We start from the raw sequence: 13,720 nt of genomic DNA on the forward strand, positions 1-13,720 counted from the left end.
TGGGTTATCTCTTAGAAGAGCTGGAATTTATTAGTTTTAAGTGAAAGAGCTGGCTTTCCCTTGCTCTATGGTTGCTCTATGTTGCTCATACATTCTATGAAAAAGAAGATTTATTTAGGTTGCATCTATAGAATGACCACACATCTTTTTTTAATGCTCTTATTCTGAAACCCAGCAGTAAAGCAGGGCTGACTGGGTGGCCTGCTCTGACTCTGCCCCGCACCAGTTGGGGTTAAAGAGCATGATACACTCCGGCAAGCAAATAATCACCTACAGCCGACAATCCTGATGTCAACACTGCTGACAAATAAGCCCTCCACAAACTGACCCTCGCCGGGTTTGTTAAATGTTCCTCAGATTCTTCTGCAAGCCGTTCTCGGCCTTTTGTGTAATGAAGCAAAATGCAACACAGCTGCTGAGGTAGTGATGCTTTGGCTTCGTCCTTAGCCCTTCAAGGCCGACTGTCCGACCATCTGTTTTATGTTAGCTTAAGATATACAGGTTGCCATACTGAGATGCCTCGGCCTTTTGAAGTCAGTGTCAAGTTTGTTCATAAGAAGAGCAAGAAATCCATCCAGGTCACAGCGAATGTGTTGTTCTGCATGAAAGCATGACACATGTGTTTATTGAGAGCTTTGGGATGACTTCATGTCTTATTTTTTTTCCACGTTTTTTTTTCTCATTTGACAACTGTTATGAAATAGTACAAGATATATTCAGAATTGTTCTGACTTTTAATCGTGAGTCTCACGGCATCGTCTTTGATAGGGCGGCTAACGCAATCGTACAGGAGGCACCAGTTGAGGAATGGGTGTCCCCTCAAAAAGGAAACTTACCGAAAGAAAACATTTACTGGAGGAACTTAAAGCAACATCCTCACTTCTCTGCGCACACCTAGAGGCTATGGGTTTTTCCATTGTGAACACTGGCCTTCAGTTTTCTATTTCAATAACAGCTTCTTTACAATCATGATGCTGGGTAAAGAGTAAATATCTAATATATAAACAGTCATACTCACCTCTGAAGGACAACATTTTGTATGGTTGCTTACAAGAAGACAAGTCTCTATGCTTTAGTGAAAAATATTCAGAATCCAAACTCAGATTTATTATTTTTGTATGAAAATATGTTTTTGGCTAATACTGAAGATGGCCATATGTTGTATTTAACCTTTAACCTGTACACTGTGTTGTCTTTGATCCTGACTTGGAAAAAAATCAGTCACGGTGTTTTAATGGAACCGGAGCCGGACCAAGGCTCGTGGATTCCTTCCCCGTCCTTCGGAGCAGGTTTGTCAGCTGCTGTATCTGATGCACACGCTCGTTTTATTACTGCCTGTCTGAGCTCATGTGGTTAACATGCATCCATTCACTGTTTCCATGAGGGAGTCGTTAGAGAGGATGAACCCTGTATGCCCCCACTTTCCTCCTGACATATGCCTGTTTAATGTCATCGGAGCTTATAGTATTTGCCATGCAACATTTCTATTTATATTAGCACAAGAGAAGAACAAAAAAAAAAAAAACAAGTCAACAAAACTGACCAAATTTATTGACCAAATGTTACAGTTCCACTGTTACACGCTACAAAATACAAGTTGTTCATACAAGCACTGCTTGTAATCGTCTACACGACCTGACTGATTAATGAACGACCCACCCACTATGGCAAACTGTCTCTTCACAAACTCACAACCTATGTACAGCTTCAAATCTCCGTTACAAAAAGAATAAATTAAACATTAAAAAGGCCTTTTCTCCTACAGCTTTTCACATTTCTAAGTTGACAGACTGCAATCGATATTCACATCCTGCCCCCTAGTGGCACAATTTAACTAATGCCATCAACTCATGTCACAGCAAGGGGGGTTAAGTTTCATGCTGCAAGAGTAGGAAAAGGTCACAGCCATGAGAGAGGCATCAGTTTCTGAAACATCGTTCTGCTTGAAGCAGTCCATGTGTCGAGGTGCGGAGCTGTGACCACAAACACACTCATGACAGGCAATGTACAGCTGATGAAGAAATAAAAGATATGCTCAGTCGAAAGCATCCCAGCAGATTATATTAATAGCCAACAGCGTGTCTGTGATAAAACACTGCTGCCAAAGTCCTGGTAGGAAGCAGCTGATTTGATTTAAATACTTTGTCTTGACATCCAAAATGTTAAGGACCAAAGTGGACTTTCTAAATATGTGGGTATGGGAGGTATTTGTGCGAAATGTTTAAAACCAAAACAGCATTTAAAATGTTTTAAATTCGACCCCAACTCACTAGTCGTTTTAAATATCCTCATAGTTTCCTAAAGTGATACACTTCACAAAAACCGTCATTCTAAGAGCATCTGATGGACAAGACATGCAGAGGTGATTACGAAATACAGCAAGAAGTTGTGACATGAAGACATAAAAAATAGATAAAAAATAAAAACCTTCACCTCACCCCTCCCTGTACAACCTCTGAATGTTCACTTATCTACACACTGGCTCCAGCCGATTTGACTGGGATGATGTGGATCTAAATGACAGGACGTAAGGCTAACTCTTGAGTTTATCGTCCTGAAATGGCTCACTATCCAGAGCACGCCAGTTCAGTAAACCAAAACTCTCCTGAACTCACGGCATCCACAGTCACAAAGTATTCCCAGATTTTAAAACCTGTTTGCATAATATATTAGCGGGAACTTAAACACTGAGGTTCTGCGGAAGGTGTGGAGGCATGTTCTAGGCGTCTGTAAAAAAAGCAGTTTAAAAAAATATCTCTATATTGTGCTTCCAAGTGTTACTAAGATTTACCTCCATTCTGAAGGACACGCACACACACACACACACACACAGAGTGGGACACTGGTGATATAACTTGATCGACTTCTCACAAGGACATCTTGAGAAAGCAAAATCACAACATGCATCGTGACCACCGCTATGACAAAGTGAGACGGAGCAAGGGTGCGCTCAGTGCAGCGGGATAAAGCCAATGTCGGGTGCATCGCCCAGGATCAGGGTGGTGCGGCTAAGCGACGGCGAGGGAGAGGCCAGGCGGAAGGCCGGGTTGATCGAGTGCAGAGAGTCCCTCTTGTTGCTTCTGCTGAACGGGGGGCAAGGAGCGACCACGGACTGGCGCGCGAGCTGCCGCGAGCAGCCAGCGGGGGGTGAAGGCCCCGCGGTTGGTGCTGCGCTGCTAGAAACCTCCAGGACAAGAGGAGTGGTCTTTGGAGTCCCAGGGGGGCAAAGGCCATGAAAGTCAGAGGAGTGGACCATCCTCTCCAGCACGTCCTTTGTGCTCTGGGTGCACTGTGTGGAGAGGAAAAACAGACAGGAATCAAGAGAAAGGAAGCAAGGCGTAGCGTCACAAAAGGCAGAGCTGCAGCGGCACAACAAACAGGAGGGGCGTGTATGGAAAACGCTGCAATGTGATTTAAAGTATTAGTGAAAGCGATGGTGACAGCACGGTCAGAAGATTCAAATGGAGAGGCATGGAGGAAGTGAGTTAGGTGCAGACAATGCAATTAGAAGGCAACAAATATATCACAAGGGCACAGAAAGATTTAGAAGAGCGCATGAGGAAGCTGCTTCGTCTTGTGTTTCTGCTGGCTCAGACTAACAGTAGACACAGTTTGTGCAGATTTGCCACCACGCATGCACAGTTACGTCCCATCTGAACAAAACCTCATCTGACAAGGCAATGGAGGTCATCAGCCTTTAAACAAGCCCACCCCCAAGAACTGAGCAAATGTTGATGAGAGGAGGAATGAATGGTAGTGAAGCATGCACATTCACAAGTCAACATTATTCACACCATCACCACAAACCAGTCACAAAATCTGCCTCAGCTGCTTTATGCAAACGCCATCTTAGGGAATAAATACTGAGATGGAAGCTGCTGCATACTCCCAACAGCGATGTGAAAGGAGACACACACGGTGAACGGCGAGTGAGGAGGTGTCGTGACCGGGCTTCAAGTTCAGGCCTACTCTTACCATCAACCGTCTTACACGCTGCAGCGCCCTTCAGGCTGTGCAGGACAAAGAAAAATCCTGACAGTTCTCCTCCTGGCAGGGTGGAATGAATACACTGAGCATCAATCGTTCATCCGGTATTAGGTTTACAGACACAGAAACACAAATGCTCATTGCACACGAACCCATCTGTTCACAGACTGTTAAAAGAAATAAATACTTGGGAGTCACGTAAAGACTTGAAAAGGAAAATTAAACCCAAAACAGAGACCGAAATACAAAAATAATGTTTATTTAACACATAATAGAACACTTATTTTTGTATGTACGTAAAAACAGAAATAGTTTAAAGAAAAAAAACGTAATGTGGCCGATAACAGACATTTGATATGTTGACAATATTAAGACAAATGCATTCAAGGCACGTGACAAACGATTCATGGTAAAGTGCTGACAAATGTAACTCACTCGTCATTTGCATGTGCGTAGTTAAAAGCCGTAATTAAATCCTTTGTGTGCATGAACCGCAACACAACATGACACAAGCAAACTCAGTAGTAATGTGACAAGGAGGTAGATACAGCAACATGTTGAGTTCGTTAGTCAAACAAATATCAAACAGTGCAACAAATGAGGTGTTTACTGTGACTGTAATACAGTTAACAAGTAGTTACACATCAGACAGTGAAACCTCTTGAAGACTTTTCTTGCACTTTTAACTGCTCACTGATGCCACACAGTGTTACAAGTGACTTCCAGTACATTTTGTTCTAAGGTTCAAAAGAGCAGCAGACACGGATGATGAGTTACCTCTGCGGCGTGTTTTCTTCTCCGCTCTAGCTCTGATCGACTTGATCATCTCTACTGTGAATATTTGCTTTATACTGCACTGCACAGGCAAAAAAAAATGACTTCCACAACACTGGGATCAAGTGGAGTCTGGAGGATGACTGATCAGACACACAGTGGAGAAGGTACACAGGGGACGGGCTAACAAAAACACACGAGCTACGGGGCGGTCGGGACTTGGGAGGGACCACAAGCTCTTTCACCCTACCATGTTTGCGTCGTTCTTGGCCACAAATGGAGGCAGTTCTATCTCTGAGTTGGACGCAGCGGGGATCGCCTCATCAGGAGAAAGGAAGCCTCTTCTGTCGATGAGACTAGAGAACGGAACATGTTGATGAAGCATTTTCAGCAGCGCTTTCATACAGACTATGAGCTGTTGAGGTGATGAGTGAAAGGTGAACTGTATGGGAAATAGCATCATTACTCACCTTGGAGGCATGGGTCCACATAACGTCACACAGCAGTTGGTTATAATGTTGTTGTAAGTGTAAGGGTTCCCAGAGTCCTCTGCACCCCTTTTGCTTGACCAGGATCCCTTTATCTGGATAAAGACCAAGCAAAGCAAGTTAGTTAGAGGTTAATGTGTATTTTAACATTACCTGAACATCCATTATGAAGTCAAGGGGATACTTACGTCTTCATTTGTGGTGAGGTTGGAGGCTACTAAGTAGGTATGGAAGCCTGAGAGGCCCAAAATAGACCAGATGGAGAAGAAACAGATCACCAACTCAACCACAGTAAACAAAGAAGAGTTAAGGTGCAACACAGCTCTTATCATGGATCACAGCAGAACATTAGAGCTACATGATTAGCACATTATTACGCCTTTAAATAACAAACCACCTTTGTGGGAAATTTTTAAATTCTTTAGCTAGCTCAAGTAAATAACATTGACCATCTTGTGACAATACAATGTTCTGCTGGGAAACTTTTGGACCTGGCATTTATGTGGATGTTACCTAGACATGTAACACCCACCTAGACCAGACCAGACACCCCCACCCCATAGCAATGACACTCCTTGATGGCAGCAGCCATCCCCAGCAGGATGCAGCCAGAAAACATGAAAAACAGCACAAGGTGTTGACCTGGCCTCCAAATTCACTAGATCCCAAACTGATCAAGTATCTGTGGGATGATACACAGAGGCCACTCCCCTCAACCCATAGGATCCAAAGGTCCCCCACTAACAACATCCTGTTACCAGACACCACAGGACACCCTCAGAAGGCCCATGTCTATTCTTTGATGAGTCACAACTGTTTTGGAGGCACAAGGGAGACCTGCACAGTATTAGGAAGGTGGTTACGACTGATTGGTGTATCTATACTATACCGTGAAATAAAACTACACTTCCTTGTCAATTCATTAGGCCATGTCAGTTTATTAGGTGCACTAGTGAACTGACTTATGCCGTTTCAAAGTCAAATTAACAGTCATTAATGAGGACTGAGTGCAGAGTGGTAGTGTAGTTTGATAATAAAGTATCTTATTTAGACACAGAAACCTCAAGTAATACCTCACAGATACGTGAACTGGCTAAAAAAAAAAAAAAAAAAAAAAAAAAAACTATAGACCAGCTGCAACATGAGATTAAAAAAACTGTGCTATAATTACTCTCTGAAACCAGAAAGAGGAACATGTGGCTGCTCATCATGATTAAATAAATCCACACCCTCTTCGTGAATAACAAATCGAATCACTCTGTAGTCATACATGCCTGTAACCGTTTGAGCCACTGACATCACCTAACATGGACATGAGGCAGCAAACCTGCAACTAGAAAGCCATCTGCCTAAAAGCACTGCTCTGATGGATGCTAACTCTCTGATCCTATTAAGCCTGGGCTTAGGCTGAGGAGCAGCAGGAAATGTCTTGTCAACAGCTGAACTTGTGTTATGTCTTGGCACAAAACAGCAGCAAATTCAAAAAGGCAAATAATGTGACAATTTGCTCTATACAAAGGATATCTTGCAGGGCTCTCCTGGATGGACTGAACAATGCTTTTACCTGCTTGAGTACCTGGGGAGAAAAGACAAACAGAGTGATTCTCCATGACAAGAGACAACAACAACAACAACACACAACCACAGAGCATTTTTGCCCTCTTACTGACAATACTTACGCAATGTGATGTGTGTGATGACACAACCAAATATGAAAGATGTCAGAAAGGACAAAGAGATGATGAAGCTGTAGAAGAAGCGGTAATTGCGCTTTCCTACACAGTTCCCCACCCATGGGCAGTGGTGATCGAATCGCTCTGAGGGGGTAAAAACAAAAGCATACCAGAGATTAGACGCCTGTTTGCAGCAGTTTTAAAGGGTAAATACTCAACAAGCTGCCTGAACACAGAGGTGAAAAGACTAGAGATCTGGTAATTGGAATATGGACTGATCCGGGAATCTTTTAATGGGTCTGTATCTGTAAATACTAGTACATAAAAACTATTCACCAAACGCTCTAAATGTATTTATGGATTAATTGCCCTTACACTTATTCGTGTAGTTCAGGAACACATTGGTCCATAAACAGATCAGAGTTCATGATGAGGAACTCATTGTCCTGACCAAAAGTGAAACTGACGTCCATGTGAGGCACAACAGTAACTTATATAGTTCCCTCTTTGTATTGTACCAAAAATGGTGTAACTTTGGAAGAAACACGCTCAGTTTCATTAACTTTCTCTTCATTTGAACTGTAAAACCATTTTATACTGAATGGCATCTATGGATTTTGTTCACCGTCTCAACGAAAAGGATTTAGTTTCGTTGTTTTTAAACCACCTCATATTAACAGGAGAGCTAACTACAGTAGGCATAAACTTATTCAGTGTTTCGTATGGACGTGGATTGCGTAAGGACAGAATGTGAACATATCCTGTGAAGGTGTGACTACTGAATAATGAGAATAAGGTTGGTTTGACTTACATAAGCCTGGTCACGTATTTAATAGCCACACCTGTTAAACTTAACGTGCCGAGAAAAAACAATTCTCATTCTCTCATCCTGATTCGGGGTTTCAGTCTAGGATAAGAGTTTCGGTGTGAGATCATCCTATTGGAACTGAAACACCTCAGCGTCTTAAATTCATGATATATCTCAGCAGGAAGACCACACAAAGCAAAATTAACAGAAACCCCCCCCCCCCCCGGGCTGGGGTGTTAAATCTGAATGGAGATTGAATAAGTGGTCATTTCACACCACATCCTTACCCACACAGTTGTCACACAGGCTGCAGTGGGAGGTCCGAGGAGGACGGAACATCTTACAAGTGAAGCAGTATTTGAGCTTTACCACCTGCTGGTTGATAAGGATCTCCTTGGTTCGCGGAGGGGGGCGATACGTGGAGGATCCCGAGGTATCTTAAAATAGAGAGAGACAGAGAGGCGAGAGACCTGCTGAGACCTTCATATTTGATCAAAGCGCTACATCCAAGATGAAAACACATGATGAATGCACAGAAATCATGTGGCTGTTGTTGCTCTTCGGCCACGACCGATAGTAAGCTGCTTAGGTCTTGCTCTGCAGTTCCAACAACAAACCTGGCCCTCAGAGATCCCCCCCACCCCATATGGCAAAGCTCTTCTACCCCATCTGTCCCCACAATGAGTGCGCAATGTGTCTCACCTATCTGCTTCTCTATGTCTGCAGCTTCCTCTGGGGTGGCCCTGGGTAATATGCCTGGGTCTGTAAAGCTGGTTCTCAGCAGAGAGATGACCACAAACACAAAAAGTACCCCACCGATCACAGGTATGAAGACGGTCAGATGCTGCACCAGGAAGGGGCAACTGTAAAATAAATCACTTTTAATCTTCAGGTATACACTAACAAGCACGTTTATTAACAAACATCTTAAATGTTGCATTCAAGACCCTCTAGGGTGAAGTAAACATAAATTAACGACACGTCTATTTACTCACTCAAATGCAAAGAAAAGGCCACACGTGACAACAATAAGGCCCAGTGTCAGGGGAAGGACACCGCTCTGTCTGGCTATGATAATCCGTCCGTCGCAGAAAAACCGGTTCTTCCCCGGGAACACTTCCCATTTTCTCCGCAGCCGCTGCACCGTCTTCTCGGTGTGGTTCTGTGCCGACACCGGCGACACCGACAGAGCCCGCGGGTCTATCTGCTGGTACTCGCAGTTCTTCATCATGTAAACAGTGTCGACACGGTTCGGAGGTAGCTAAAGGCACACAAGACACACACAACACCCTCTCTGTAGTCGCGTTTTCGAGAGACAGTCCTCTCAAGATTCAGCCACTGGACATTTATCTTTTGCTAGTTCGGTTAGCGTTCATCCTGAAGGCTAACACTAGCTAGCTGGCTAGTGCTGTAACAAAGCCATTCTTCCGCGTAGTTCTGTTTGACTAACTGGTTCCGTTTGACTCTGAATTAACTATCATCTTTAGTAGTTAAACTACGTTACTCGTCATTTGGTCAAAATAACTCTTTTTACAAAAAAATCACCACCAACAGATGCGCTCCGGCACGAGCTTCTCGCGGCTGTTCACGTTTCCTTTTTTTTTTTTTCTTTTGCCGTGAGCCGACGTACGTCATGCGGAAGATGTTGACGTCAATACGCAAGTTCCGCTGATCTGTAAACGACAGAACGCACCTGCTAAGCAACGAGATGAGTTGTAGATCGGCGGCCGGCGCATGCGCAGCGATAATTTGATTGGAGCTACTTAGCCTGATTTCCACACGCTGATTAATTTAAGCACACGCAGACGACACTGCAGCTCAGTGCAAACAAGCAACATCAAATAAACAATTTAAAAAAGAAAAGAAAAGAAGAAGCTGTTCTGTGACTTGTGAAGTTGTGTCACTTGTGCCACAGAAATGACCTTGGTTTGAAGGGAACTCTGTGTGTAGTTTCTATTCTATACATAAAAACTTGGATGGATAATGGATATTTTATTGATTATAACATTTTATTTACTCAAAATGACCCATTCAGTATGTGGTAATTTAACTTACAAATCATTAAATTACCTGAGTCAGAAGTGATCAGTTACATACTGGGTACCTTTTCCTTTTTTGCGGATTGTTTCTTCAGCCCCGATAGGAAGCGGCCTAACCTAAACAACTATGTGACATTTGATGCATTTGACAAATGTCACATTATCCGTGTAACCCCAAATGTTTTCAGTTGCCAGGCAATCACTTTGCTTTCGAATCTTGCAATGATTACATGACAGCTGATAAAGCAGATACATTTTTTATAGATAGTAGAAAATGTAGAAACTTTCCCAAGTGTTTAGTGCAGTGCTGCTCCCGGTTATTTTATGACTAACAGCAAGCTGTGGAGGTTTTAAAGAGATTCCTGCAAGCAAGACTGGACATGTCAGGGACAGTTAAGATGCAAAACAGGATGTGTCAGTAAACCCTGAAACGTGTTTGGCACATAGTTTAACTGCTTGTTTGACAACCATTCACTCTTTGATTTGTCACGTTTTTGTTTAATTTGAAATTCAAGGCTGACGTGCCAGCAAAACTTTGGCAACAAATGTTCTTTACAACAAAACACAATATCAACGTTGCACATCAATTCCTGAAGTAAGAACAATTACCTACAGTATATACATAAAATAAAAAAAAGAATAAATAAATTAGAGATTCCCTTATTTTTTAATTATTTTGTTTTTCATTCTTAATTAAAAATTCTTTCTAACATGCAGTTCAGTGCATTAAACAGAGTAAATAAAAAATATCTAACAGCCTCAGCAATAAGAAATAAAAAATATTTTCAAGTACAACCATAGTCTTCCCAAACTGTCCAAACAAAGAAAGATTTAGGTATATTCTACATTTGAGTTTGCCCTCAAAATATTTTTTTTTTCCCCAAGTACAACCCTAGTCATCCCAAGATTTACAAACCAACAAACTTCCAGACATATTCTACATTTGAGTTTGCCCTCAAACAACTACACACACGTGACTAAGATGTACAAACCAAACTTGTCGACTAAATCGGCATCAAAAATGTCATCTTGTCACAATGAGCTCTACGTGGGATTACACAACATAACAAGAACACAAAGAAAAGAATTTGTTTGCACTTTGGATTTTTTTTTTAAATAATAAATTATATGACAAAGTCTTTGTTTAATGTTATTGCAACTAACATTAAATTATTATTAAAATGAGACTAACAGATGTACTTAAAAACACCTCAGTGTAGATTTACTATATGTAGGAAAAAGAAAAATGCTTGACAGCCCAGTCCTACATAGAAATATTGCATTTAAACCTCTCAAGTCAAGTCCATGGCAAGAAATTGCAGTGAAGTGCGAGGCCCAGCACCCAGTAAGAGAGGAAGTATCCCAGGATGCTCTGTGTGGTAGGAGAACAGGCCTTAAAGTGTGGCAGCAGCGCAGTGATGGGGTTTTGAGGAGTGTGCTTGCAGTCGTTTCTGGAATGGCTTTGGAGCTGCACACTGGGGTTCGACGTTTTCCTTCGATGAAGCAGTGGCTCGTTGAGGAGGAGCAGGTGAGCGCTTATCCAGAAGGGCACGGGAGACGAGGAGGCCATGAATCTGGTAAGAACCTAGAAATGGAAATCAAAAAGAGGAGTAAATAAAAAGTGTCCTCACACCCAAGACAGATTATCCAACCTAAAAGATTTTATGATTCCCTTACCTGCACATGCATGCACAGTGTCCCAAACACCAGTAGCACTGCTGAATGGACAACATACACAAACACTCTGGGGTTGAAGAATCCCGGGGTGGGTTTGTCAAGTCCTCTGTTTACACTCGTCCCCCAAAGTCCGAGTCTCATACACAGCTCTCGATTGGTTTGAAAATATGCGTAAGCAGCCATTATGCCAAGAGTAGCCATAGGCAGAGCCAGAAGAAAGTTTGGTATCTGCTTCAGCTCAAAGTAACGGAGGAACCCCACATCCCAGTACACATCCTGGATATGAGAATACAGCAGGGGGAGGGGTCTCATACACCAGAGAGGGGGTGGACCATTTTCATCCGGAACCCGGTAGCCCTTCCTCTCGGCCAGTGACAGAAGAGAAGGGGGGATCCGCTCTAAGGAGATGGATGGAGTGCAAAACGTCCTATACCCGTAGTACTGGAAAGCACAGAAGGGGAGGGCAATGATCGCAGTTCCCAGGAGGGAGGTGAGCAGGAGACGGATGACAGCCCAGATGTAGTGGAAGACTTTACTGTGGCCTTTGGTCGTTGTGCGATACACACGGATCTGGGAAATGGCGTGCAGTGATGGGAGGTACAGCAGAAACCCTATGTTTACAAGTCCATTTGATCGCGCCGCAGTGGCTATGCTGAGGGCCAGACAGGCTCGGAAGGTGAATCCTTTCTCCAGGAGGAACAGACCACCGAAGGTGAGGGCGGCAAACAGGCTCTCCGAGTATCCAGCAGTCATGAAAACGTTGGCTGGCGTGATGCAGTAGAGCAGGCTGGAGAGCAGGGCCAGGCGCCTGTCCTGCAGGACTATTCTGCTGAGAGCGTGCAAGGCGACCACACTCAGCAGGAAGAGGGCACTGTTCCCCAGAGCAACAGCCACCAGGAGCCTCCCCCGCACACTCAGCCAGCTGCTCAGGGGCCACAGCAGCGTCTCCGCCAGGCCCCGGAGGACGACAGGGAAGAGGGGGAAGAAAGCAAAGTTGTGCTCGTACAGGTACCCTCTCTCGGCGATGAAGAGGAAATGCTCGGCGTCCCAGTGAGAGAGGCCACCCAGCAGCCATTCCACAGCAGAGTCCAAGTACAGAGGCTCTTCTGTCCGAGGGGGCCTGAACGCATCAGCTTCATGATCAGGGATGGCAGCATTGAAGATAGCCTGAGGAGAAATACTTCACAATATTAGATTAAACCCAGACTTTAGCTGTATTCCTTACAGGCCCAACATCGCACAGTATGTTTTTTTTTATTCATTTGTGTACTATTCACTTGTTATCATGTTATTGTAAAGGTCACTCCTAGGCTACATCAGGGAAAATGAAAGCTAATGAGCCCATGAACAAGCAATGCTAGTGGGCAGATTGTCAAAATTACAGCAGGCTTTTACCTTACCTGCAAAAACAGAGAGAGTCCCCTGGTGACTGCGGCAAACTCTAAAACCGCTCTGACATCCATAGTCATTGATGAGACGGACAGGATCTGAAAAAGCCGGTTATGACAGCCATGAGCACTGTCGCTGCTACAAGACACTCTCTGCTGTCATGTTTCCTATAAAACATAGCTAGCTCGGAGACACTTATGCGGCTAACGAGCTTTTTTTTTTTTAAAGCGTCGCGTTTGTTTTCGGTTGAATAAACGTGAGAGGACAAGCACCGCGTTTTATTACAAGGCCACCCGTCTCTTCAAGCATTGTTTGTTTGTCGCCCAGCTTGCTATCTTTGTCCTCACATCCTCATCCTGCAGCAGGATGCCGCGATTCGAATGGCACTTTTCACTTCCGGTGCAACCGCAAATACTCATTTCAAAATAAAAGCTCGTAGACGAGGAGGCCGTTTGTGTCTCCTTGAGTAAATTTACTGTAAGAAATATACATTAGCAAAACACCAAGAGTGGCTGTAAAGCATTTACTTTCATGTTTTGTAACCCTCCATCGACTTTACATTGTATATAGATATTGTTACGCTGTAATGTCCTGTGATATGTTGTCTCTCCTGCAGGTGGCGCTCGATACTGTCTCATGTGAACTGGTTTTTCAAGCTGCGCAAAGTCTGTTCCTCATTCAATGGTGGAGGGGAATGAGCTTCCTTTCTTTTGCGCGCCCATTAACTTTGATTGGCTTGAAATAAGTTAAACTTTGACCCCACTAAACATGCCTCTATAAGTAATACAATAACCTGGTTTTATGTATGTATGTGTGTGTTACGTGAAGAGATGTCAAAATATAATATCTGACGGTCTGTAACACTATTTGGATGCAGTCATACAA

At 43.5% G+C, this 13,720-nt stretch overlaps 2 protein-coding genes across 3 annotated transcripts; both read right to left on the reverse strand.

Moving 5' to 3' along the window:
• Positions 1-1,202: 1,202 nt before the first annotated feature.
• zdhhc18a (zDHHC palmitoyltransferase 18a) lies at positions 1,203-9,449 on the reverse strand. Of its 2 annotated transcripts, none has more exons than XM_084557967.1 (9): positions 8,726-8,996; positions 8,433-8,593; positions 8,018-8,167; positions 6,929-7,066; positions 6,774-6,825; positions 5,438-5,540; positions 5,232-5,344; positions 5,012-5,117; positions 1,203-3,289 (listed from the first exon to the last, which is right to left on the reverse strand). In XM_084557967.1, exons 1-9 carry the CDS (start codon positions 8,959-8,961, stop codon positions 2,951-2,953), a joined length of 1,398 nt encoding a protein of 465 aa, XP_084414093.1. In that variant the 5' UTR covers positions 8,962-8,996; the 3' UTR covers positions 1,203-2,950. The 2 variants fall into 2 exon arrangements, with proteins under 2 accessions (XP_084414093.1, XP_084414092.1); XM_084557966.1 differs by lacking the exon at positions 1,203-3,289 and adding an exon at positions 9,276-9,449 and having other exon boundaries at positions 4,248-5,117; positions 8,726-8,991.
• A 716-nt stretch (positions 9,450-10,165) lies between these two features.
• pigv (phosphatidylinositol glycan anchor biosynthesis, class V) lies at positions 10,166-13,677 on the reverse strand. The gene is made up of 3 exons (XM_084557909.1): positions 12,847-13,677; positions 11,447-12,613; positions 10,166-11,354 (listed from the first exon to the last, which is right to left on the reverse strand). Exons 1-3 carry the CDS (start codon positions 12,913-12,915, stop codon positions 11,067-11,069), a joined length of 1,524 nt encoding a protein of 507 aa, XP_084414035.1. The 5' UTR covers positions 12,916-13,677; the 3' UTR covers positions 10,166-11,066.
• Positions 13,678-13,720: the final 43 nt, after the last annotated feature.

This window comes from Chelon labrosus (assembly GCF_963514085.1).
Source record: "Chelon labrosus genome assembly, chromosome: 12".
Taxonomy (NCBI): domain Eukaryota; kingdom Metazoa; phylum Chordata; class Actinopteri; order Mugiliformes; family Mugilidae; genus Chelon; species Chelon labrosus.

What these genes read in the sequence shown, in the direction of transcription:
- zdhhc18a (XM_084557967.1), bottom strand. Translation starts at nt 8,961, where the DNA reads ATGATGAAGAACTGCGAGTACCAGCAGATAGACCCGCGGGCTCTGTCG. An exon ending in CCTGTGTGACAACTGTGTGG is followed by an intron (nt 7,067 to 8,017) that starts GTAAGGATGTGG and finishes TTACCCCCTCAG; the next exon opens with AGCGATTCGATCACCACTGC. An exon ending in TGTGGACCCATGCCTCCAAG is followed by an intron (nt 5,118 to 5,231) that starts GTGAGTAATGAT and finishes TCCGTTCTCTAG; the next exon opens with TCTCATCGACAGAAGAGGCT.
- pigv (XM_084557909.1), bottom strand. Translation starts at nt 12,915, where the DNA reads ATGACTATGGATGTCAGAGCGGTTTTAGAGTTTGCCGCAGTCACCAGG. An exon ending in GACTCTCTCTGTTTTTGCAG is followed by an intron (nt 12,614 to 12,846) that starts GTAAGGTAAAAG and finishes ATTTCTCCTCAG; the next exon opens with GCTATCTTCAATGCTGCCAT. An exon ending in CACTGTGCATGCATGTGCAG is followed by an intron (nt 11,355 to 11,446) that starts GTAAGGGAATCA and finishes TTCCATTTCTAG; the next exon opens with GTTCTTACCAGATTCATGGC.